Source organism: Anser cygnoides, chromosome 1, assembly GCF_040182565.1.
Source record: "Anser cygnoides isolate HZ-2024a breed goose chromosome 1, Taihu_goose_T2T_genome, whole genome shotgun sequence".
NCBI lineage: Eukaryota > Metazoa > Chordata > Aves > Anseriformes > Anatidae > Anser > Anser cygnoides.
The window spans coordinates 43,832,060-43,856,676 of record NC_089873.1 but is presented as its reverse complement, the minus strand read 5'-3'; the positions used below and the strand labels follow the sequence as shown (position 1 = coordinate 43,856,676).

The window sequence follows — 24,617 nt, the reverse complement described above, 5'->3', positions numbered from 1 at the left end:
CGGCCCCGCGCAGCCGCCGGGCGGCGAGGCGAGGGGCGGGCCCTTGCGACGCGGCGGAGCGGGCGGCCAACGGGAGCGGCGGGTCCCCAACTGCCGGCTTTCAAATCCTCCGCCTCCCCCCGCCGCCCGGCCCCCGCCCTCTCCGGCAACGGCAGCGGCGGCGCGAGGGGGACTGGGCCGGAGGCGCGCGGAGGTGACGGGGCGGCGGCCGTTGGGGGGGGGGGGGGGGGGGGGGGCCGTGAGGGGAGACGGGGGCCGTGAGGGGAGGCGGGGGCCGCCGGCCGGGGGGAGCGGCGCTGGGGGGCTGCGGGGGAGCCGCCGGGGGCTGCCCGGCGGGCTCCGCCTCGGGAGGTTGGTGTAAGCTCGGCGCCGGGCTGCGCCGGCTTTCTGCCGCCGGCAGGCAGCGTGCGGCTTCGGGCAGCCCCCGCGTGGCGGGGAAACCGCTCCTCAGGTCGTGTTTTTATAGCTAACTTTGCGGTTTTGTCTCTCTCTCTTTTTTTTTTTTTTTTTTTTAAAAGCTTTTCTCGTGGAAGAAGTGGCAGCGGGGAGAGCTCTGGTAGGTCAACCTGATTTGGGCTGGCGTTTGCGATAAAACACGTTTCAGGATGTGACGGTGAATTGGTGTGGTGAAATTAGGACGTAGCCAGAGCGTAAGGTGAAAGTAAAAGGGGATTTAAGGAAGGGAGAAGTAGAGGGTGTGAGTATACCTGCAGGGCATAGAAGATCGTCATAGAAGAGTGATGAGCTACTCTAAAGTTGAGAACTAAACCAGGTGAACAGATCTCTGGACCCTATCTGTCATTAATCCTGTGTGTTAATGACTTAATGGACCGGAGATCATCCTTTCTTTTTTCCTTCTTGTTGGATTGTGAGAGGTCAGGAATGTCCATCAGCATGGTGTCTGTGACCTGGAAGGAGTGAAGTAAGGTACTGGAGCATCTTTTGGTTGGTAGGACCCTCTTGAGAGAGCACTCAACCTAAAAAGGTGGTGTTGGTGAACCGTGGAGATGGTTTTTACTCTGTGTCCAGAAGCAATACGGAGGTTAATGAAAGCTGAAGCGAAGCTCTACCCTGGGGGAACTGAAGGCAAATGCTTCACAGCTAGGTAGCAGGAGTAACGGATGGATGTACAGCTTTCATTTAGGGGGTGTTTTAAAACCAGTGCTGTTGAGCTTAAAGAGCTGCAAAATTATGGGTCCTCTTTGAAGTCAGACAAGAATGGAAGAGGTCTAGTTTCCTGTCCGTGTAGGAGAAGGATTTTCATCCCTTTCTGACACATGAAGTCTGTTTTTATAAGTATGCTGTTCCTAAGCACTAGTTACGCATAGGCTCTAATCCTACTGGAGGTGCAACCAAGAACCATGTTCTGTTTCTCCTGCTGAAGGAAAGGAGGCCAGTCACTTCACGCAGTGATGTTCATTAAATAATGGTGCAACTACGTATGGGTGGCCTCAAAGTGAAACATTCAGTAATCCGTTGTCAGTGTAAGATCATCCTGCATGTGATAAAATTGTGGGACAACTGAAGAGAAAGAGAACCCATAAGAGAGAGTTTTGTGTACAATGCTTGTGATTTTTCAGCAACTAAGTGGTTCTGGAACTGTGCTGATGTGGGCACTGCGGGGTTTATCACTGAAAAGGAAAAACTGTTGTTTGTTCTAGCTTGGTTTAGAGAACAGGAGAAATGTGCAGCATGCATAATTAAGGGATGCGGTTTGGGGAGAGAGAGGAATGTTACATTTTAATTGTGGAAGTGTTGCACGCAAGACTCATGTCTTAATGTGGTCTTAGTCAGTGGTTTTAGCTACTGGTTATTTATGAAGTGTAACAACTCCAACAAAACCCAAGTCACTTCGGTATTGGAAGAATCAACGCTGTCTGGTGGGCTTTGAAATGCTAATCTAGCCTGGCTGTTGTGAGCTTTGGGGAAAACACTAATGATGCTGAAAGCTCACTTAGATATCTTGAGAACAAAAAACACATCAATGTTTAAATAAGGATGATTATTAATACAGATTTAATACAGAGTGTGTGTTGTAGTTTGTGTTGATAATTTCTTTTAACTGACAGCTCTTAACATTGAGAAGGCAGAAAAATGGCATCAGAAGACATCACCAAGCTTGCAGAGTCGCTTGCCAAAACCAAAGTGGGTGGCGGACAGCTGAGCTTCAAAGGCCAGAGCCTTAAACTGAATACAGCTGAAGATGGTAAGAGAAAATATCTTTGTGTTTGGGAAGTGTCTCCCTGCAATTCTAAAGTCTTGTGGTAAACCTCCTGCTCGTCCTGTGTGGCCAAGCTGTCATAATATTAGGTGTGATACAAGGGTTATGTGGCTACAGCTGCTTCTGATAGGGACATTTCCTTCCCTTCTTGTACCCTGCTTTGACCTGGTACCCTGGCAGTGCTACAGCTGAAGGAGTTGGGGTTTGGCTCTTTAACGTGTAGCTATTGTTTTCTTGATGCTCTCTCCCAGTGCTTTTGACAGTCACTGTGCATTAAGAGTTAGTGCTCCTTTTACATGCAGTAAGCAGGTGCGTGATAGCACTCAGAGCAAATAGATGCTTCAGGGACCTGCATCAAGGAATGGGCTGATGCGCTAGCCTGCTGCTGTAGTCCTTTTTCTTTCCAAATTCTAATCTGTTCGGCTTGTTGTTATTGTGTTGTTTTGTCACTTTTGTTTTATTTTTCCCGGGACATTTCTCTAGCTGGTGTGTGTGTTTCCCAGTTAAAAATGTCTTGCAGTGACTGCCAGCGTGGTAAATATCAGTAGAATAAGTGTATATATTTAGATCAGCATTTCTGCCACATGGAGAAACAGCATGTTCTTCGGAGAGATTATTTGCTCTGCTGTGTACCTCTGCTGTTGACTCCGAAGGTGGTGCTTTCTATATGCCATTTTAATAGTGCAAAGCCACTGAGCTGTGGGGAAAGGATTTGGAGTTTGGGAATGACAACAAGCGCCAGTGATGGGAGAGAGCTTTCCCTTGTCTTGCATAGGAATATTTTAGAGTCAAATGGTTCTGCCTTGCAATGTTTGCTAAACAGACATCTATTTTTTCCAGTCAGTGTGAACCTGTTCCTGTTGATGGGGTGCTGATTGCTGTTATCTTTTAGCTTAGTCCTCGTGTCTTAGTTTGGGAGTGCATACATCTATAATGTGCTGAATGGCAGGGGAGTGCATACATCTATAATGTGCTGAATGGCAGAGGAATCAAACTTACTTTCTCAAATATAAAAATGGCTGTGTGATAACAGAACTAGTAATAAATTATGAAAAAGAAGGACGGTGAATGGAGAACTCTCTCTCTAGTGACCTGACACTTTAGTTCAGTTCTCCATTGCTGTCTCAGGATTCTTTCAGGTAACGTTGCTCAGCTCTTCTTGCTAAGGGTAGAACTGGCCAAGTATTGCTGCATCAGTGTGTTACTGTGGCACCGAAGATGGTAGTTAAAAGGCCAACAAGACTGTATGCTCTTTCCAGCCGAAGAAGTGATCAAACAAATTGAAGAATTTGATGGCCTGGAAGCACTGCGCCTGGAAGGCAACACAGTGGGTGTGGAGGCAGCGAAGGTTATTGCCAAAGCCCTGGAGAAGAAATCAGAGCTCAAGGTGAGACCCTCAAGTGGGTGGTGGTGGTGGAAGGGGAAGAAGTGCTGTAGAAACACTGAAGGCCTCTCTGTACTCTTCTTGCCGTAGCCTGCCTTGAGTTAGCCCAAAAGCTTGCTTTGTTCTTCCAGTGCTAAGAACAACCATATGAAAACATAGCAGAACTTGAAGACTTCAGGATAGCGGGAGCATTCTCTGCATCCCTAACTCTTCCCGTTCAGAAGGCTTCCAATCTTAAAGCTGGGAAGCTGTGCAAGGAAGAGCCTCTCTGCAGAGGTAGCATCTACAGATCTTATTTACAAACAAAGACCTGTAGCAACAAAACGTAAGTTCTAATGGAAAAGCTGGCTCAGATCTTTTGGAGAACGAGGCTTCATATAATGCCTGAATAATGAAGAAATAATGGAGGAAATGCACCAGGAGGTTTGTCAGTGTTCAAGCTATGTTTCCCCACTACTATCCTAGCCTAAAGTTAGGAGGATGCTGTGCTGCTAGAGGCGCTGTTCTTTGTAGGAGAGGAATATAAAACACTGATTCACATTAATCATGCAAGTGTGGCTTTTCAAGTAAGTCCAGCTTGTTGAGCTGCGTACCTTAGTAAACTCTACGTTCCTAACACATCCTTCAGTTTCCTGCTGTTTTTTCCTTTGGTAATTTTCTCAGTGGAAAAGAATTCCAGCTCAAATGCAAGCAACAATCCTTGTATAATGTTATTTACACTATGCATTTTGGTGGCTTTATGTCCTTCTAAGGGAAGTAATTATAACATCAGTTCTCATAGCTCCTTAGCACAATCAAATGACAAGCTCAGAGGAAGGCAGACAACATTAAGGTGTTCACAGTGATGTAATGCAGCTTGTATGTGTAAACCTCTGTACAACTGTGTTGTCCTAAATATTTTTAATGGTTTCCATGTATGTTTCTTATTTTAGAGGTGTCATTGGAGTGACATGTTCACTGGGAGGCTAAGATCTGAGATCCCTCCTGCTTTGGTAAGTAAAAACTAGATCTGAGACTGACTAATATAACTTTTCTCACCTGTCATGTTTTTTGTGGGAGTATGTTTTTGAGACTGTTAGCACAGTTTTTCTCTATACTGTTAACACTAAGTGTCTCAGAATACATGAGCGATTTTTTTTGCTTCTTCTGTATGAAGTGGGGAAGAGTTGATAAAAGGCCAGATGCAGTTCTCTATCAGTGAAGAAGCTTGTCCCTGGGGAAGACATCTTCATGATCTGATAGGCAGTATGGGAGCTAAGCTTTCTAAATAAAACCATATGGCTATTTCTTCCAAGAGCATTACAGAGCTCAGCCCCTGAGCCTTGAGCTCTGTGGAGCAAGAACATGATGCACTTAACAGAATGAAGAAATACTTTAAGCAGTGTAGAGGGGAAACTTGCTTTGAAAAAATGTGTTTTTGACCTAAAGGGATGGGATACTTCTTGATGACTGCCTTGCAGTTATCTTTAGCTTAATTTGCAGAGCTCCTGCTCTGGCTTTAGCTGTGAAGTTTTATTTCCCCGTGCAGCTTTGCAGAATGTCTTCAAAGTGGAAATTTTCTGCAGCATCACTGGCTCACCTTACCGCTGCAGTGCTGCTGTCAGGAAGAGTCAATCCGCTCCCTCCCTCCCTCCCACCCCCGCCATCTGTTTCCTTGCAGATCTCTTTGGGGGACGCACTCATCACTGCTGGAGCCCAGCTGGTGGAGCTTGACCTGAGTGACAATGCCTTTGGGCCAGACGGTGTGCGTGGCTTCGAGGCGTTGCTGAAGAGCCCTGCGTGTTACACCCTGCAGGAACTCAAGCTCAATAACTGTGGCATGGGCATTGGTGGGGGCAAGGTAAGGGTTGTCTCCTTATTGGGAATGAGGTCAGAGCCAGGACTTGGCTGCAGACTTGTCTACACAGAATCACAGAATGGTTGAGGCTGAAAGGGATCTTTGGTGATTGTCTAGTCCAGCTCTCCTGTCCCAGGCAATCAGAACAGGTTGCTCAGGGCTGTGTCTAGTCAGGTTTTGAACACCTCAAAGGATGGAGACTTTGCAGACTCTCTGGATAACCTAACCTGGTGTCTAACAGCCCTCAAAATAAAAAGGGTTTGTGTGCATAGGTCTGTGTTTAAGTGGAATTTCCTCTGCACCTATCTGATATGTTTCTGTCTGACAGTTGTCTTTACACCACCTTCTCTCAAAGCCTGCCAGTAGGCTTTCTTGGCTTCAAGTGCATATTGCTAGCTCATGGTCAACTCCTCACGCACCAGGACTCCCAGGTTTTTCTCTGCCAAGCTATTTTGCCACCATTTGGCCCCCAGCATATACTGCTGCAGTGCTATTCCTCCCCAGGACGTGGCATTTCCCTTTGAATTTGGTGATATTCTTGTGGGCTCACTTCTCCAGTCTGTCAAGATCCCTTCCCTCTGTGTTTATATTGATAAATTCCTGAAATAGAATAACCTCATCTGTTTTTCCAGGATAGGAAAACAGGTCAATCCTAAACCTTAGATTTCATGTCGAGAGATCTAATCTCCTTGGATGTGAGAGAGCAGTATTGCTAAGCCTAGCACTGAAGGATGCCTGTTGGATGAAGCAGGAAAACAAGGACTGATTGTCATTATCACTAAGACCCTCTGTGTTTACCTATTTACAAATGAAATGTTAATAGGTATAGCTCATAAATGCGTCACCTGTTCACGAATCAAGTGTTGTAGTAACAGAATTTTATTGTATACCCTACTGTAGAAGCAAGTTTATTTCAGCAGCGTCTGAAGTATAGCATGAGAGCTGGATATAGAAAATGTTTGGATGCCTCCAGAATGAGATGCTGAGGTAGGATAAACTACTTGTGCTTCCTGTAGATATTGGCAGCTGCTCTGAAAGAGTGTCACAGGAAATCAAGTGCCCAGGGCAAGCCTCTTGCTTTGAAAATATTCGTGGCTGGCAGAAATCGTCTGGAGAATGACGGTGCCACTGCCCTGGCTGAAGCTTTTGGGGTAAGTACCAAACCAGAGCTTTGTGACAACAGGTTGGAGCAAGGTGTGCTTACGTGCTAATTTTAAAGATAACACACACACGGCTTGCTGCAACTTGGAGGCAGTGGCAGGCTGTCCATTCACTGACTGTGACTGTCAGTCACAATGCTGTTTGCTGCAGAAACTGCAATCTTTGAATATTAGAATTGATGACTGTTTCTGTGACCTAAGTTTCCAAAACACAACTAGCTGCTGTGTAAAGCTGAGAGAGGAATAGGCATCTCCTGAGTAATTTACTGTTGGTCCTATTTCTTCTCCTTCTGTGCTTATGGAGGTTATCTGGCACTGTGGTAGGAATAACAGGTGATCAGGTACCAGTTGTTTTTCTGGCTAGTTGTTCAGTCATCTGGCAGAAGAAACCTGTTTGTTTTGCCAGGATCATCCTATGAGGGCTCTAAACGGTGCTTAGCTTTCTCTAGCTGACACTGTCCTGTCAATGTATACTTTTGTGTCAGTGCGAAGTGTAGATCTTAATGAAGAAAGTTTCATTTTTAGCGATGTTTCTTGGTCTGTCTGAGGGTTGTTATGCCACAGATAGGGAACTCCTGTATTGAGGTACCTAGAGCAGGTACACTAGCAGGACCCTTGGAATTGGGGCTTTATATTAATCTGACACTTGCTGTGAGCCTGCAGTTTCACTTAAACTTGTGGCATAATTGCTGATAAATAATTCTGTGCAGAAGAGCTAATGGACTTCTAAGTTGCAAGAAAACTATTCTGAGCAAATCCTGAAGAGTGGAGCACTATACTCTTGAGCTGAAGTATGTCTCCTAACAGCCTTTTATTCATCTGCATCCCTTCCCAGATCATTGGGACTCTGGAAGAGGTCCATATGCCACAGAATGGAATCAACCATCCTGGCATCACTGCACTGGCCCAGGCCTTTGCTATCAACTCACTGCTTAAGGTTATAAATTTGAATGACAACACCTTCACAGAGAAAGGAGCTGTGGCCATGGCAGAGGTGAGTTATGAACAGTTAATTTGTTTGTTGCTTACCTCCCAGTCTCTTCAGATATAGTTAGTTAGCATCAACGTGTGGGTTGGTGGGAAAGTTGGCCTTCCAGGAGGTGATATGACATTTGATTACTTGCCTGTCTATACTTTCAAATTTGTGCTGTGTTGCAGACACTGAAGTCGCTAAGGCAGATTGAAGTGATCAACTTTGGAGACTGCCTGGTGCGTTCGAAGGGTGCTGTTGCTATTGCAGATGCTGTTAAAGAAGGGCTTCATAAATTAAAGGTACTGCCTTCCGCTGTTCAGCTTTGAATCTCTTTTGAAAATGCCTTGTTTCCAGTTCCCTGGTTTTCTGTCCGTTCTCCTACTGCTACTGATTATTTTAAAGTGGGATTCAACTCAGTGCAGCTCTGTGCTCATAACCAAAACCAGTAATCTGTAGGTCAGAGGCATTAGCACATCCAGCTAAGACTTCTACAGAGGTGTACAGGGCATCTGCTTAGGCTCCACTTGATGTTTTTGAAGCTGCTGCTTCAGTTCAACAGCAAGTACTGTTTAAGAAGTCTGATAATGCAAATACCTGCTTTGAGAATCTCAGAGGGTCACGAGAACAGACTGAAATGTCCTTCATCTTGTAATCTCTTAATCATTTCAGTATTTATACAGCTGTTGCCGTTCTTTGTTAGGGTATATATCAAAGGTCCAAATATTTTTAGTTTTTTGGCAGTACCATAGCCTTCCCTATCAGTATTTGCACATTACTGGCATTTGACAACATTCTAGACAGGCCTAAGTCCAGTCAGTAGTATAAATAAACTAGAATCTCTAGAAACACCTCTCACAGGTCACCACTGCCCTGGGACAGATGCTGAACACAATTCCTACTCTTGCAAGCTTACAGTCAAAAACAAAAGTCTAGCTGAGTGCTAATGTTTATCTACGTATGTGAATCTGGTACAAAACGAAGTTGGGACTTCGTGGTGTGAGATCCTGTGCTCAGGCCTCTACTGGTTCCACTGGAATTTATTTCTGAATCTCCCAGGAAAACTTAAGATTTCTAATGGGAGTGTTTATGTGAACAGTCACAAATTAAATCCTTTTTTTTCCAGAGCAGAAGTGGTTAAGGGAGAGTAGTATGAGGCAATAATAGCTGATTCATTCTGTTCAAGGACTACTTCCCTTTTGTTGTTAATATTAAATCTCATCCCAGGAAAGGATTGATGGAACACAATGTGGAATGGTGGGGGATGGTGCCTGGCAGTTGATTAACTGTGCTCTTACTAGTCTGTCTACACTGTTTCTATGCTGGCTGTCTTTATCAGATGTGGTACCAGTTGTAGCTTCTTTGGAAGGTATTAATGTGCAGTGTAAGTGCTGAAAGGCGAATGTGCAGTCTGTTTAGTGTAGTAGCTACCCTTCTGCAGTAAGGCTTGCTGGTGTGTAAATTATGACTTAGTCATGTGACTGGCAGCAGGGCTTTGCTGGTGTAGTGTACTCATAACGGCATGGTCCTTGTGGCTTTTTTAGGTAACCACTTAACTTCAGTAGTGCTGCTTTTAATGATGGTATGTCTCAAAACACCACTTCTAAGTATATGAGGTAGAGATACCTATTGTTTATTTCCAATGAAAAATCTTGTTTTTTGCTGAGAACTTCTTCAAATGAGAATCTTTCCAGAAAGCTTGTGAGCATGTGAAGCTTATGGGGATGATAGGTATTACAGGAATTCTGTAAACAAAGGTTCTTCTACTTCTTAGGAACTGAATTTGTCCTTCTGTGAGATCAAACGAGATGCTGCTCTGACCGTTGCTGAAGCTATTGAAGATAAGGCAGAGTTGGAGAAGCTGGATCTCAATGGTAAGTGAATTTGCTAGGTAAAAGCACATCTAGTCTGATCCCAGCTAGAAACCACTAGGAAGAATGACAGTATCACCTATGCTAGTCTTGCAATTTTCAGCATTTAAAAAAACAGTATGCGAGAGTAGCTGAACTTAGATGACACAGGGATAGGAAACGATTAGATCCTGAAAGCTTTGTTAAGCCATGAACTCAGTCAATTATTAAAGTTAAAAAAAGTTTCAATATGTCTTGTAAGGTAGAAAGATTGAATTGATACCCATAACTCATTTCAATAAAACTTTAAATTGTTCAATGTGACCTCAGATATTTCAGAGTTGTAAATAAAATCCTCAGTGTGCATCCCTGCAGAAGAATAGGAGACTTTGACCACCATTGGCTTTTTGCCATTCATACCTTGGGTCTCTGCATTTCAGTGGTGGTGGGCTGTGTCCTTGTTCCTGGATTGCTGAGACCAAGAACTGTTCATAGAACTAGCAGGAAGTTTCTCAAAGACACTGAATAATTAAGGCTTTTGCCTGTCTCCAAATGTTGTGTAATGCCTCTGAAATCTGTTTAACAGCTGTTTGATAACCTCTGCATTGTTGCCTCCAAGGTGTTGTGTAGAAATGACTGATAACTGTTCGATTTCAGAAATAAGATAGACAAGAATCAATAACAATTTCCCCAAGAACAAACTTGTGTGCATCTTTTAAATCTGCTCCCTTTCCCCCACAAATCTAGGTAACTGCCTGGGAGAAGAGGGATGTGAGCAACTGCAGGAGATCCTTGAAGGCTTCAATATGGCAGCTGTGCTGGGATCTTTGAGGTAGGCAGGGCACCAGCATTTAAATGAGAAGTTTTCCATTAATTTTCATTGGTATTTTCATTCACCTTCCTGGTTTACGCTAAGAACTGTAACATTGCATGTGGATGCTGGTTTGAGTGCAGTGTCAAGTACCGTTAAGGGATTCCCTAAGCAGGATAAGTGTCATACCCCATTTTCATCAATGGAATTATCTCGGTGTTGGTTATTGACTGCGTTCCTGGCTCTTGGCTCACCATTGTCAAGTAGGTGACTGAAGCCTGAGGTGGCCTCATAATCTGTTGTAGATGGAGATGTACTTCTTGCAGCAAGATTTGAGGGGGGAGGCTGCTTTTTAGTCCTCGGGGGAAAAAAAATATATGGGTTCTGGTGTATAGGAATTGCTAGTATGTAATTAATGTAACATGTAAACTCTCAAACCTTAGTGATGATGAAGGGGAAGAGGAGGATGAGGAAGAGGAGGAAGAGGAAGAAGAGGAGGAGGAGGAGGAAGAGGAGGAGGAGGAAGAACAGCAACAGCTTAAGGAGAGAGGACAGGGAGAACAGGACTCACTGACTCCTAAGAAGATAATTGATTCACAGGTAAGCTTACTTCAGTATGCATTTGTCTCCTCACCTGGCGGAGAATGAAGGAGGAAATGAGATCTGGAGTGAGTTTGAACTTGAAGTGCTGGCAGGAGTTCACATGCCTGCCTGTGTGGACTGGCTCTGTGGTAACAAGGAGGAGGATAACATGCAGGAAATAAAGAAAACATGACTTGGAAACATGTTTTGTTACAATGTGCATGTGCACACGTGTGGAGGGAAAGGCTGAGCAGCCATTGTGACAAACGTGGGTAGAAAGTCTCCCCATCCCCAGAAAATGGTGGAAACATTGTATATGCAATGCCATATGGTCATGATAGCATATTGTGGCTGTTGCAGCTAGACTCATTCCAGCTTCAAATAGTTCTCAAATAGAACGAATTTAGACCTGATGTGCCTTTGCGAGTCAGACATATGTGCCTTTGCTGCTGTACCAATTTATTTGCTTCTAAGAGTAAGCTTGAGATGGATTCTGCCTGTTTCAGGATTCAACTCCAGTGCCATCTCCTCCTGTGGATGTTGCCACATTCCTTGCTTTCCCATCACCAGAGAAGCTGCTGCGACTAGGACCAAAGTGTTCTGTGCTGATAGCTCAGCAGGTTGGTGAGACAGTGCTTTGCTCCATTTGATTCTCTCTTGGCATCATTTAATTGCCAGAGATGATAACCTTCTCTTGAGTCCTAGCTTTGCATCTTCTCCCCAGCGATCCTGAAGAACATTAAGGAAGCAGATGATGTGGTTAATGCTTATACTGGCATCAGAGGTTCTACACAGAGTTAATTTTGTTTCATAGTGTTGCTTATGCTTTGTAGTATGGCCAAGAAAAAACTGGTATCAGTCAGCTGGAGGCTATAATTCTTGTCGCTGCTGTTGCAGAGACCTATCTTCTGTATCTGGCTAGCAGTGAACTTAATGGCCCCTGACTTATTTATTTCTATTTTTCCTTGTCTTTCAGACAGATACATCTGATGTAGAGAAAGTAGTTACAGCTCTCCTAAGGATATCTTCAGTCTTCAAAGATGAAGCCCCAGTAAAAACAGCTGTGCATGAAACAACAGGTGACTGGGCGTTTATCTACTTCATGATGCAATGCAAGGGAAGGCTTCTGGGGGCCAGGCCACTTGATTTTTGTGACCCTGGCACCAAGAAACCCCAGATAACACAGTACCAAGTTGTGCCATGCTACTGTGCAGAGTGAAAGTAGAAGCTCATTCTGACCTTAGCAGATTTTGTGCTTCCAAAGCTTAGTGAGGAGTGTCTCTTTTAGTTGCTGTCGTAGTGGATCTCCTTGATGCTATCCTGTCAATAGCCATTAGTTTTGTGTCCCACAGTCAGCTTTTTTTCAGGGCTGTTCATTGAAAAAGTGTTTTGCGGGGAATAGCTTCCCTGTTTAGTATTAAGAGTATAAAGAGAGGCCTCTTATTTAGTGTCACTTCTTATCAGTCTGAAACCTCTTTAATCTCTTCAGGAAGCAAAGATTTGCATTACAAAATGGGACAAGGCACAGAGGCTAACATACAGCAAGGGACTGTTCCTCACTGTATACTACAGCACAGTTAGGTCTGATTTTTTGCATGGACTGATAGTATCCCTTCTATTTCTCATTTAGAAATGGAAATTCTGAACAACTCCTGGGCAAGTTACCACTGTCTTTCATCTTTTTTTCAAATCCCCCAGCAGTAGAGTTTTCCTGTACGTGACTTACCTATCAGTACTGTGCAAAAGAACTGGATCAATTATCTTTAAGGCCATTTAGAGTGATTTATTGCAAAAAAAATGTGCAGTTTGCTTACTTCAGAATACGTAGACATGGTGAAACTGTTAGCTATTGTCTATAAAACAGTAATATAATAGAGTTCCCTGGAGTTGCGTGTGGGTCCAACCAGCCGAAACTAATCAGTTGGCATTTCACTGAGCGAGTGGTGGCCTTGTCTGATGCCCGTTACGAGTTGTCTCCAACAAAAAATGGAGCACAGGATGTACACCTTGCCTGAAGTCTGCTTGCGTAGGTAATTATCGTGATAGTAGTTCCTTACTACTGCTTCTTAAGGAAAAGTAGTGCCTGGCATTTACTTTCCTTCCAGAAAAGAAACCATGAATTGATGATGAGGTCCCCAGTTACTGACACTTCTGTAGCTGCCGCAGTGGGTTCTGTCACTCCAAGAAACTAGAACAGTCAGAAGTCAAGATGGGTGCCTTGTCTACCTTGTAGACAAGAGAGGATAGAGCACTAGTTTGCCCATAGATAACAGCAGAATATAGGCCCAAGAGAGCCCAGAAAAGAATTGAACAACTTTTCTCACTCCTTTTGATTCCTAATCAAAGGTGAAATCTTGCTGGCCTTAAAATTTCAAGGCTTTAGCTCTTACTGCTCTATTTCAGCTAATTGTCTGTGCATGTATGCACATGTGCATGCAAGTTCAAAGGCACTGAGTAGAGCATTTTGTGGTGCATGAGACTGAGGTCAAGTTGCATCAGAAATTTGACAGTGCGGGGTTTGCTTTTTTCCCCCCGTGTAGGCCCTTGTATCAGGCCTTATATTAAAGCACTGGGTTTTATCTGTCTGAATTTCAGAGGTTCTACCTAGTCCCTGTAGAGACAACTAGGTTCTTAAGTTAGGTTACCTCCCAAAAGTCCTTCAACGGCTACTTCCTGAGGTCCTATATGATTAATCTTGTTCTTGAAATTTGAAACAGGGTCCCTTTCCATATTGTTTACCGCAATGTGTTTATTTCTTCTTCAGATGCCTTGATGAGGAAAGCCTTCACTTCTGCCACATTTAATTCGGATGCATTTGTCACAAGACTCTTGATCCACATGGGACTACTTAAGGTGAGGAAGCAGGAAAGAGTTAAGCTATGGTCTGCTTGGGCTGTTGAAGACCAGACTGGCTGGGTTGTGGGTAATTATGTTGCCATGGAAGCAGCTGGGTGCCTGTGCATGCCTGATGCCCAGGGACAATAGAAGTCTGCAGGACCAGCAAAAATTGCAAATTGCAAGATCGCATTAGGATGAAGGTGGTGTCAGCTCATTTTACCTCTTCTGCTTAATGTGCTCTGCAATCTCAATCATCCCCTAGAGGTAGGGAGGGTCATGTGAGAGTCTATGCTGCTGGACTGTGGACTCTTACAGATGTCTATAATATTACACATTAGACTCCTAGACATATTTTTAATTAACGTGGTCCTTTAGAGTATCTTTCGGTAGCATGACTGAAAACCAAATATCTAGCGACTCATGTTTGATTGGTAGCATTAAACTTTATGCTTTAGAGTGTCTTTGCTCCTCGCCAGTGTCAAATACATCTTCATATGGAATAAACTTTCTCATGAGAAAGAGTGGAAGGGTCAGTAGAAAACCTGCAAACTGTGTCAGACTACCTGTAGCTTTAATTTCAGTGAGATGACTTGGGGAGAGGTTCTGTCTACAGACTTAAGTACTTTTGCCTACTTGTACTATGAGGTCAGTGTTTCTCAAGTCCTAGAAACTGAGAATGGAAGTCTGGACCAAGACAACTGTAAACATCAGAATATCTGTAACTTATGTTATAGCAGCCTACTCTTAATTAGGTTTATGGATTTCCTTCCAGTAATATTCAGTTTAGGGAGCAGAAAGCTGTTGACATGCTGGATACATGTGTTCCACTTCTCAGGTCTACAGAACACAAAATGGCTTTCTGCTCTGCAGAACGCTTGTTTTGGGGCCTACCATCTATCTGCATCTTCCCCGATACAGAAAATAACGTGAAGCATAAAGCACAGACTTGTATTCCAGAAGAACTTTTGCAGACCAAGAGGTGATATTGATAGTAATGCCCTCGAGGGTCAGACAACCAGTTGTCATCTGTGGTATTGAGAACTGTTGATAAGTTAGACATGCTTGGAGAGGGAGCAGCTTCCAGAACTTTGTCCCACATAGGTGGAAGCACGTGAGTAACGGCTGTTCTTAGCACCATGAAATATAAGGTCATATGCGTGGGAATACAGGTCTAGATCCTGTCTATGGAGTGGAGGGTTTTGTGGGAGGGTACTGGGGAAATAATGGAAAACAACTTAAGAGTTGGGGCATGTAGGTTAGCATCATGTTAGGAGCAAGAAGAACTTGCTTATCGTGTAAGCAGGGGAACAGTAATAGGAATGACAATAACTTTGCCTTATTTCATAATTGTGAAACCAGTTCTGGGGATACTGCTCCAAGTTCTGGAGGCAGGCTGACAAAGAACTGGAAGTGGTATAAAAATGAACTATGGAATAATGCAGGACAAAAATAGTGTAATTAAGGTAACTCAATTCTTGATGGAGCCAAGTCAAATTCCACAGAGGAGCATTTTGATAGAGCCTCTGAGATTTCTGTTCTGCTTGTGAATGCATTACTTCCTTTTCCCCATTGCTGATCCTATTAATGACTAACACCTAATCGATATATACTAAAATATTATTGATCCTGCTGTATTTCAGATGCTGTTGCTGGGAGATTATGGAGTTGGCTACCTTTTGTCTTGAGGAACACTGTACAGTTTTCTTTCCTACAATGCATGGGAGCACTTCGTTCTACAGAGGATTCATTGCCTTTCTCAGCTACAGTGAATTAGATAAAATAGTGATTATCTGATGCTTGATTTCTGTCTTATCTTTTTTTTCAGAGTGAGGAGAAGATCAAAACTGTCCCAAGCCTCTATGGTATTCTTATGACTTTGAACCATATGGTCCAGCAAGATTATTTCCCCAAATCCCTGGCTCCAGTTCTCACAGCTTTTGTCACAAAGTGAGTATCATACTTGTCAATGCAGTCTTCTCCATGGGAGTTAGTGAGAGTTAACAGTTTGCCCATCAACTGTTCTGTTAGAACCTATGAAATACCTATTCTAAAAATAAGGGTTAATATTCTCATAGGCCTCTACTTTTGTCTTGCTTACTGTAGTTTGCAAGGTTTAGAGCAACACGTCTTGATGGAATGAGCCAGGCAAGCTACCTGGCACTGAAGCAGTACGGAGGGCAAGCAGAGCTCTACCTGACTCGTCACACTGTGTTAACACTGAAGAGTAGCAGATCAGAACAGTACAAAACACAAAGACCAAGTATGTTACTAAAAGAAACTGTTGCTACCATGACAGCAACAGGGTTAGTGATTTTTTTTTGAAAGCTAAACTGAGAGCAAAGTGTTGAAGAAGCTGCTTTCACTGTCTGCTTCTGTTTAATATTACTTCTAGTACAGGTATAGAATCACACCCCTTTTTAGTTTCTTTAATGTTGGAAAACATAGTAAGTCCAACAGCTGTGGAGGCCATACATCATCTTAATTAAATCAGTGTGAACTTTAGCATCTGAATTAGAAGAAACACCCCCATATAATACTTCTCTTGAGAGAGGAAAAAATAAATACTGCTCTTCAGCAGTCAAGGGGAGGAACAGTCCAGAATTGGCAAATTAGCCAAAAAAAAAAAGACATCTGAAATCCATTTGGAATTTGGTGGCAATTTGGTTCATCATGGACAATGTGCCATATGGGGTCAGGACAGCTCTTTAAGGGGTTATAGGACAAGGCTCAAACCTTCCTGATTTTCATGGTGTGGGAATATGCAGAAACTTGAGAGTTTGTGCTGCTGAAGGGCAGGGGCATCAAATAAATACTTTGTGGTTGGTACAAAACATGGACAAGAGGGATGCAGTCAAATATTGGCAGTCCTTTCTTAACTCTGCTAGAACTCTGCTAGGGTTGGAAGCAGGCTGCTGTGAAAGGGAAGAAGAATTTTTGCAAATGGTGGTGTGGCTGAAGCTGTGGAAGCTGATGCATGGTAGTGGCATGTGTCTAGCAGTCAGCTGCTCTGAGTTTTGGAAAATAAAACTATGTAACTAGCTTGTTTACACATCTGTAAATGCTACCCTACAGGCACCTGGGGTGGAACAGTTCATCTCGAGTCCCGTTAGGCTTGATCAGACTAGGAATTAGGCATTGTACCCGCCCATGGTCCTGTGCTTTAGCAACTAAACAAATACACCTCCAGCTTGATCTTTGTATGCTTAAGCAAGATGTATCGGGAGTTGCCATGTGAAGTTGTCCACCTAACAGGATTTCTGCTGTTTCTTGCGCTGCTAATACTGGCATTGCTGTCTGCCAGTGATCTTGCTTGCTGATCAAATGTATACCTACAGCATGAGGATCCAATACCAGCCTTAAAATAAAAGACCGAGGAAGACAATGGCTTACTTCTTTATCAAGCGCTAATTATGCAGAGCCATCTTGATCAAAACTAATACTGCTTACTGTCTATCAGACCTAACCACTTCAAACGGGATTTAAATCACTTGAAGTGGAGAATACATTAAAGGGGACTCTGCTTCACTGCTTTTGGCCCTGCTAATGCTTATGTCAGACTGCAGTGCCTGGAGTAGCCTTGTAACTCACCTTGTAACTCAACTTATGCAACCTTTGAGAAAAATCTGCAGGCAATGGACACTGTCCCCGTCTGTGTGTGTATGTAGGCTGGTCCAAGGCTCCAGGCCAGCAAAATACCAATACCAACCAAAAGTTTTAGTAGTAAAGTTTTAGTAGTAAAGTTTTAGTAGTAAAGTTTTAGTAGTAAAGTTTTAGTAGTAAAGTTTTAGTAGTAAAGTTTTAGTAGTAAAGTTTTAGTAGTAAAGTTTTAGTAGTAAAGTTTTAGTAGTAAAGTTTTAGTAGTAAAGTTTTAGTAGTAAAGTTTTAGTAGTAAAGTTTTAGTAGTAAAGTTTTAGTAGTAAAGTTTTAGTAGTAAAGTTTTAGTAGTAAAGTTTTAGTAGTAAAGTTTTAGTAGTAAAGTTTTAGTAGTAAAGTTTTAGTAGTAAAGTTTTAGTAGTAAAGTTTTAGTAGTAAAGTTTTAGTAGTAAAGTTTTAGTAGTAAAGTTTTAGTAGCAAAGTTTTAGTAGCAAAGTTTTAGTAGCAAAGTTTTAGTAGCAAAGTTTTAGTAGCAAAGTTTTAGTAGCAAAGTTTTAGTAGCAAAGTTTTAGTAGCAAAGTTTTAGTAGCAAAGTTTTAGTAGCAAAGTTTTAGTAGCAAAGTTTTAGTAGCAAAGTTTTAGTAGCAAAGTTTTAGTAGTAGCAAAGTTTAGTAGCAAAGTAGTAAAGTTTTAGTAGCAAAGTTTTAGTAGCAAAGTTTTAGTAGCAAAGTTTTAGTAGCAAAGTTTTAGTAGCAAAGTTTTAGTAGCAAAGTTTTAGTAGCAAAGTTTTAGTAGCAAAGTTTAGTAGTAAAGTAGCAAAGTTTTAGTAGTAAAGTTTTAGCAAAGTTTTAGTAGCAAAGTTTTAGTAGCAAAGTTTTAGTAGCAAAGTTTTAGTAGCAAAGTTTTAGTAGCAAAGTTTTAGTAGCAAAGTTTTAGTAGCAAAGTTTTAGTAGCAAAGTTTTAGTAGCAAAGTTTTAGTAGCAAAGTTTTAGTAGCAAAGTTTTAGTAGCAAAGTTTTAGTAGCAAAGTTTTAGTAGCAAAGTTTTAGTAGCAAAGTTTTAGTAGCAAAGTTTTAGTAGCAAAGTTTTAGTAGCAAAGTTTTAGTAGCAAAGTTTTAGTAGCAAAGTTTTAGTAGCAAAGTTTTAGTAGCAAAGTTTTAGTAGCAAAGTTTTAGTAGCAAAGTTTTAGTAGCAAAGTTTTAGTAGCAAAGTTTTAGTAGCAAAGTTTTAGTAGCAAAGTTTTAGTAGCAAAGTTTTAGTAGCAAAGTTTTAGTAGCAAAGTTTTAGTAGCAAAGTTTTAGTAGCAAAGTTTTAGTAGCAAAGTTTTAGTAGCAAAGTTTTAGTAGCAAAGTTTTAGTAGCAAAGTTTTAGTAGCAAAGTTTTAGTAGCAAAGTTTTAGTAGCAAAGTTTTAGTAGCAAAGTTTTAGTAGCAAAGTTTTAGTAGCAAAGTTTTAGTAGCAAAGTTTTAGTAGCAAAGTTTTAGTAGCAAAGTTTTAGTAGCAAAGTTTTAGTAGCAAAGTTTTAGTAGCAAAGTTTTAGTAGCAAAGTTTTAGTAGCAAAGTTTTAGTAGCAAAGTTTTAGTAGCAAAGTTTTAGTAGCAAAGTTTTAGTAGCAAAGTTTTAGTAGCAAAGTTTTAGTAGCAAAGTTTTAGTAGCAAAGTTTTAGTAGCAAAGTTTTAGTAGCAAAGTTTTAGTAGCAAAGTTTTAGTAGCAAAGTTTTAGTAGCAAAGTTTTAGTAGCAAAGTTTTAGTAGCAAAGTTTTAGTAGCAAAGTTTTAGTAGCAAAGTTTTAGTAGCAAAGTTTTAGTAGCAAAGTTTTAGTAGCAAAGTTTTAGTAGCAAAGTTTTAGTAGCAAAGTTTTAGTAGCAAAGTTTTAGTAGCAAAGTTTTAGTAGCAAAGTTTTAGTAGCAAAGTTTTAGTAGCAAAGTTTTAGTAGCAAAGTTTTAGTAGCAAAGTTTTAGTAGCAAAGTTTTAGTAGCAAAGTTTTAGTAGCAAAGTTTTAGTAGCAAAGTTTTAGTAGCAAAGTTTTAGTAGCAAAGTTTTAGTAGCAAAGTTTTAGTAGCAAAGTTTTAGTAGCAAAGTTTTAGTAGCAAAGTTTTAGTAGCAAAGTTTTAGTAGCAAAGTTTTAGTAGCAAAGTTTTAGTAGCAAAGTTTTAGTAGCAAAGTTTTAGTAGCAAAGTTTTAGTAGCAAAGTTTTAGTAGCAAAGTTTTAGTAGCAAAGTTTTAGTAGCAAAGTTTTAGTAGCAAAGTTTTAGTAGCAAAGTTTTAGTAGCAAAGTTTTAGTAGCAAAGTTTTAGTAGCAAAGTTTTAGTAGCAAAGTTTTAGTAGCAAAGTTTTAGTAGCAAAGTTTTAGTAGCAAAGTTTTAGTAGCAAAGTTTTAGTAGCAAAGTTTTTAGTAGTAGCAAAGTTTTAGTAGCAAAGTAGTAGCAAAGTTTTAGTAGCAAAGTTTTAGTAGCAAAGTTTTTAGTTTTAGTAGCAAAGTTTTAGTAGCAAAGTTTTAGTAGCAAAGTTTTAGTAGCAAAGTTTTAGTAGCAAAGTTTTTAGTAGTAGCAAAGTTTTTAGTAGTAGCAAAGTTTTAGTAGCAAAGTTTTAGTAGCAAAAGTAGCAAAGTTTTAGTAGCAAAGTAGACAGCAAATAGTGAGTTTTATCACCAGGAAACTTAGGTAGCAAAGTTTTAGTAGCTAGTAGCAGTTTTAGTAATGAGTAGCTAACAGTAGGTGTATAGAGTAGCAATACACCTTTAGTAGCAAAGTTTTATGAAGTTTTAGTCTTAAAAGTGCTTTCCCTGAGGGTACCAAAGAGAACAGCTGTTAAAGTCCAAAGTTTTTAGCAAAGTTTTAGTACTTGCCAAAGTTTTAGTAGCTCAGTAGCAAAATGCAAAGTTTTAGTAGCAAAAGTCAAAGTTTTAGTAGCAATTAGCAAAAGTAGCTTCTTGATTAGTACCTAGCAAAGTAGCCCAAAGTTTTAGTAGCAAAGTTTTAGTAGCAAAGTTTTAGTATTAGTAGCAAAGTTTTAGTAGCTCTGATTGGAATTGAAACAGAAGCAAAACGACATCCGAACTGTAAATGAGACCTCAAAGGTTTAGTAGCAAAGGTTTCTCTGGTTAATCTAGTAGCAAAGGTAGATTTGCTAACAGTAGGTGTATCAATACACCTTTGTGTTTTATGAACGTCTTAAAATGCTTTCCCTGAGGGACCAAAGAGAACAGCTGTTAAATCCTTTGAGCTCCTGTGGGCTCCATTCCTACAACAAATCTATGTCCACACTGTCAAACCCATGAGTCAGTCGCTCGCAGCTAGCTGGTGTGCATTCCTGTGGTATTTTCCAGGTACTTCCTTTAGGGTTGCAGTTATCTCTTGTGGACTTGTAGAGCTGGAAGGTTCTCGCAGCTGCCAAGACAAGAGCTCTCCTGCTTTTTGCTGCAAGTGGCTTACTTCTGGAGTAGTCATTCTCTTCCTGTCTTTTGCAGCAGTCTGTGGCGATGTTGGTAGTGTTCTCTATTCAAACAATAACAAGATCATGGGTACAGGCTGTAAGCAGCATCCATCTTCTCTGTCTGTCCTCATTTTCTTTTTTTGAACACGAGAGGGAGCTGTGAATCCACATATGCCTTCTCATAGTTCTTCAGGAGGAAATGCTGAATGTGTGTGCACCTCTGTTCTCTTGTGACAGAGATGGTGTTGGTTTGAGGGGAGTTTTTTTCCGGTGTTTTTTTTTTTTCTCCTGCTCTTTGCTGTTGGATTGGATCACATCACTGGCCTTTTTCAACAGTCTACACAGAGCGACAGGCAGTTTAATTCCACAGCAAGTAGGAAGCTCCTTCGAGCTCGTTAAAGGAGGCTTCATGTCAGGGGGGAGGCTGAGGGAGCTTGACTGTGATCAGTGTCAGCATTTCAGGTACTCTGTCCCCCCGAAATGGGGAGCTGCCTAGACAAAAACAGCCTGATCTGTACAGCGGGGGGCCAGGTCCTCCAAACGTGACTACTGAAACACCTCGTCCAGCCACTTCGAAAACAAACTGCAAGTTGTAATGGTGTCCTGCTATGTTATTGAATGTGCAGGGCACTGAATGGCTTTGGTGGGGATAGAGGTGGCTAACTCTTCCCCAGGTTGTGCTTCTGTTAATCTGCAGCAGGCGTGGAGCCCTGCACTGATCAACCTCTGCAGCTGTTGCTCGTGCACTGTAAAATGTGAACTCTTTGCTCTTATCTCGATATTTCCAACTCTATTTTCGCTCCCCTTCTCTCCTGAATTGAGCAGAACTCGCTGCTATTACTTATTAAAGGCTATCTTGCTGTCTTGGGGTGCAAGAGGGGTAAAAATTAGTGATTTTCATTCTCAGAGCAGCGGAAGGCATTGGATTACGATTCTTTAGTGGAAACTCCCTAATGGGTGGGTGCAGATGGTTAGAAGTGTGTGATGCCTGGAGAACAATTAGCCCATGGAAACAGCAGTGTACTTTACTGGCGGATGATGGGAATGTTGGGGAGATTTAACCCCACCTTTACCCTGATGTGACTGTGTAGTTCCCTTGTCTAGTTTCAAGGAGTAGTTTATTCTCTCTGAGGTGGACCTCACTACTGCACGCTCCGTGCCAGGCGCTTTCTGCCCGTGGGCTGCACTTTCTGGCGGCTGTTCCTAAGGTGCTGTGACAGGCAGCCCGGGCAAGTGAGTCAGATGTTTCTTGGCTTAAGGGGCAGGGACAGCAAGAGGTTACACTGCCTCTTTGTGAAGATGTAAAAATTCCAGAGACTGAGTTGCTGTCGGATCAAAGGTAGCAGAGGACTTGGTGAGAAAATATTCAAATATAAGCAGGCATGTCTTGTGTATTTTGGGGGGCCCTAAATGATTAATGTATATGGAAAATTCCATTGCAGGGAGGGAAGGGGGGCTCCTTTCCCAACCACTTCCTGCTACCAAGCATGAGACACTGGGCTGCACAGATGAGGAGACTGCTGCCTATTTTTGTACCAATGGAAATAAATTCTGGTTCTTGGCCACTCTACAACAGGAGAGAGAATTTTCTACACCGTGCTCTGAATGGGAAGCAGTGATCTGTGTAGAGGTCAGGGAGGGGTTTAAGAAGAGAGAACTGAGGGGAAAAGATATAGCTTTTGGGGCGTGCAAGCCCAATGCATTTGAAACAGTGTTTATTTGATCATTTAAAGTCTGATACAGAACAATTTCTAAACCTTGCTATTTTAAATAATTCTCTTCTTTCCACAGACCAAACCGTGCTCTTGACTCCTGTTCATTTGCTCGCCACATGCTTTTACAAACCCTCCACCAGCTGTGAGAGGCAAGAGATGCCGCTGTGCCCTTCCCTCCTCATAGGACTGTCATCAGCAGAGAACTTGGAGCTGCATAGTGGGAGAAGATCCTGGAGCCCATGCAGACATGCTGTCTTTTTTTTTTTTATTCTCCCTGTAGGAGGTCTGTCCTTCCTTCTGCTTTCATAAACTTGGACAAATCCTGCTGAATTTTTTTTTAATTCCACTCCTCATGAAGTGACTCCCTGCTCTGCAGGGCAGATGCTTACGCTAGACTAAGTCTCTGCTCTGAGCTCTGCATGAATTGAAAAGAAGAATCCTTTTCCACTTCCGTAGCATTGGCAAGGGTGTGCCAAGCCTAACAAAGAGCCCAGAAGCGCTCTCATCAGGATCAACCCCGTTGTCCATTTAACTTTATTTTATTAGACTGTGACTCCTGCCTGACAGCATCCAGCACTGTGCAGGAGGGAGGCTACGCTGCTACTGCTGCCCTTGCTTCTCCAGGCCAGGGGAGTGCTTGACCCCCTTCTGCTGCTGCCAGGTCACAGAGGGGCAAGGTGTGCTCCCCCTTGTTTCTTCTTCCGAGTCCATTTCTTGAAGGCACTGTGTGGCCGATGTGTATTTTAATATACTACTCCCCCGCTGCCGTGGCTTGGAATGTCTGTGTCGTGTGGCTGACCCTGGTGGCCATTGCTTAAGGGAGCAAGCATATTTTTATTGTAATTTTTCTGTCACTGCCTGTGTAGTTTCCCTCTTTCCCTTCCTTTCCCTGTCCCTTTCCCTTCTCTTCCTAGTTAAATAGGCTAGGTTTGGAAATGAATACAATCCATGAAGTCCCTGTGGAATGTGTTCCCTTTCTCCTCCCTCCTCTCTCTCCTCCCTTTGGTAAAACAGTGGGACTGTGTGCACCGTTCACATGTTTGAAGGCTGTGCACATATAAGAGCACAAACAATCAGGGCTGTGCTGAATTTCTGGGGGTAGGGCTGCACCCCTTCTTGCCTCGGAGGAGTAGCAGCAGGTGCCCCTAAACCTCTCTACGGGGGATTGTTCATCTGTGTGCATGCTTGTGGCACCTACCTGCGCTGCTTCTGAGTACAGAAGCTGGTTCTGCTCCTTCTTTCAAGCCTCTGAGAATCAACACATCTCTTTAGGTGATTTAAAAAAAAAAAGAAAAGGTTTTCCTTCAACTAAGGCTGATCATTTCCTACCTGCTCTTAGCTGAAGGAGACAGTTCATCATTCATCCCTTCTCACCAGACCTCACACTTGACTACACCATAAATAGTGCCAGTGTCAGGAGAAGTCAATGATGTGGAGTTAGTCTAATACTAATTAACTAATGGGGGGGGGGGGGGGGGGGCGGCAACATGTGCCACAGCTGGCAGGGGCACACATGCTTGGCATAAATGCAGGAAAAGCTGGCATTTACTCACAAGATTTGCAGGCAGCGTTGATGGAAAAGAAAGGGTGTGGGGCACTGGATGAAATAAACTGTGGTATGTGCAACACCAATGCGCCTGTGCTCTCTGCTTAAATTCCTCCAGGTTCTGGGCCTGTGTGAGATAACCCCCTGTGTGAGGGGTGAGAATGGGGTGGCTGTGGGAGGTTGGCGTGGCTGGCTCCGGCAGACTCAGGCAAGTAGCACTCTTCAGTGCTCTGGGGGGAGAGGTGCTGGCCTTTGGGTAAAAGCTGTGTCCTCTCATAAGGAAAAGGCTGAGAACACAGTGCGTTTTCTCACTATTTCTGTGACTGGAGGAGAAATATGTATCCACATGGGTAAAATGGATGGAAGCGAAGGTACATGCACCTACAGCAAGTGCTTTGATCGCTGTGCTCAACTGCTGTAATGCCAAGCCCTGCCTCCCTTACCTGATCCCGTTCTGTTCCTTCAGCAGCGTATTGCAAAAGCAAGTGTTACCATGAGCATGAGGGGAAAACTGAGATGTAAAAGTCTGTAATATCTGTCTTGAACCTTGTGTAGCTTTTCTTGGAGCTCCCTGGCCCCTTGCTGCTCTGGAACACAATGCAGAACAGGGATGTGGACACCAAGCCCAGGAGTTAACCCCTATGGGAGCACAGCAGCAGTTCCTATATTGCAGTTCT

The 24,617-nt window shown here is 42.6% G+C and overlaps 1 protein-coding gene across 2 annotated transcripts; it reads left to right on the top strand.

Moving 5' to 3' along the window:
- The first annotated feature begins 47 nt into the window (after nt 1–47).
- On the top strand, nt 48–24,026 carry RANGAP1 (Ran GTPase activating protein 1). Of its 2 annotated transcripts, none has more exons than XM_048078790.2 (17): nt 48–193; nt 519–556; nt 2,070–2,206; nt 3,481–3,608; nt 4,538–4,597; nt 5,266–5,445; nt 6,459–6,593; nt 7,438–7,596; nt 7,761–7,874; nt 9,347–9,446; nt 10,170–10,254; nt 10,677–10,833; nt 11,322–11,435; nt 11,792–11,894; nt 13,580–13,668; nt 15,479–15,600; nt 15,757–16,056. In XM_048078790.2, exons 3-17 carry the CDS (start codon nt 2,095–2,097, stop codon nt 15,791–15,793), a joined length of 1,695 nt encoding a protein of 564 aa, XP_047934747.1. In that variant the 5' UTR covers nt 48–193; nt 519–556; nt 2,070–2,094; the 3' UTR covers nt 15,794–16,056. The 2 variants fall into 2 exon arrangements, with proteins under 2 accessions (XP_047934747.1, XP_047934746.1); XM_048078789.2 differs by lacking the exon at nt 15,757–16,056 and adding an exon at nt 22,471–24,026 and having other exon boundaries at nt 50–193.
- Nucleotides 24,027–24,617: the final 591 nt, after the last annotated feature.

Coding starts and splice junctions, on each gene's coding strand:
- RANGAP1 (XM_048078789.2), top strand. CDS start 2,095: ATGGCATCAGAAGACATCACCAAGCTTGCAGAGTCGCTTGCCAAAACC. Junction 2,207..3,480: donor ACTGAATACAGCTGAAGATG/GTAAGAGAAAAT, acceptor TGCTCTTTCCAG/CCGAAGAAGTGATCAAACAA. Junction 4,598..5,265: donor CTGAGATCCCTCCTGCTTTG/GTAAGTAAAAAC, acceptor GTTTCCTTGCAG/ATCTCTTTGGGGGACGCACT.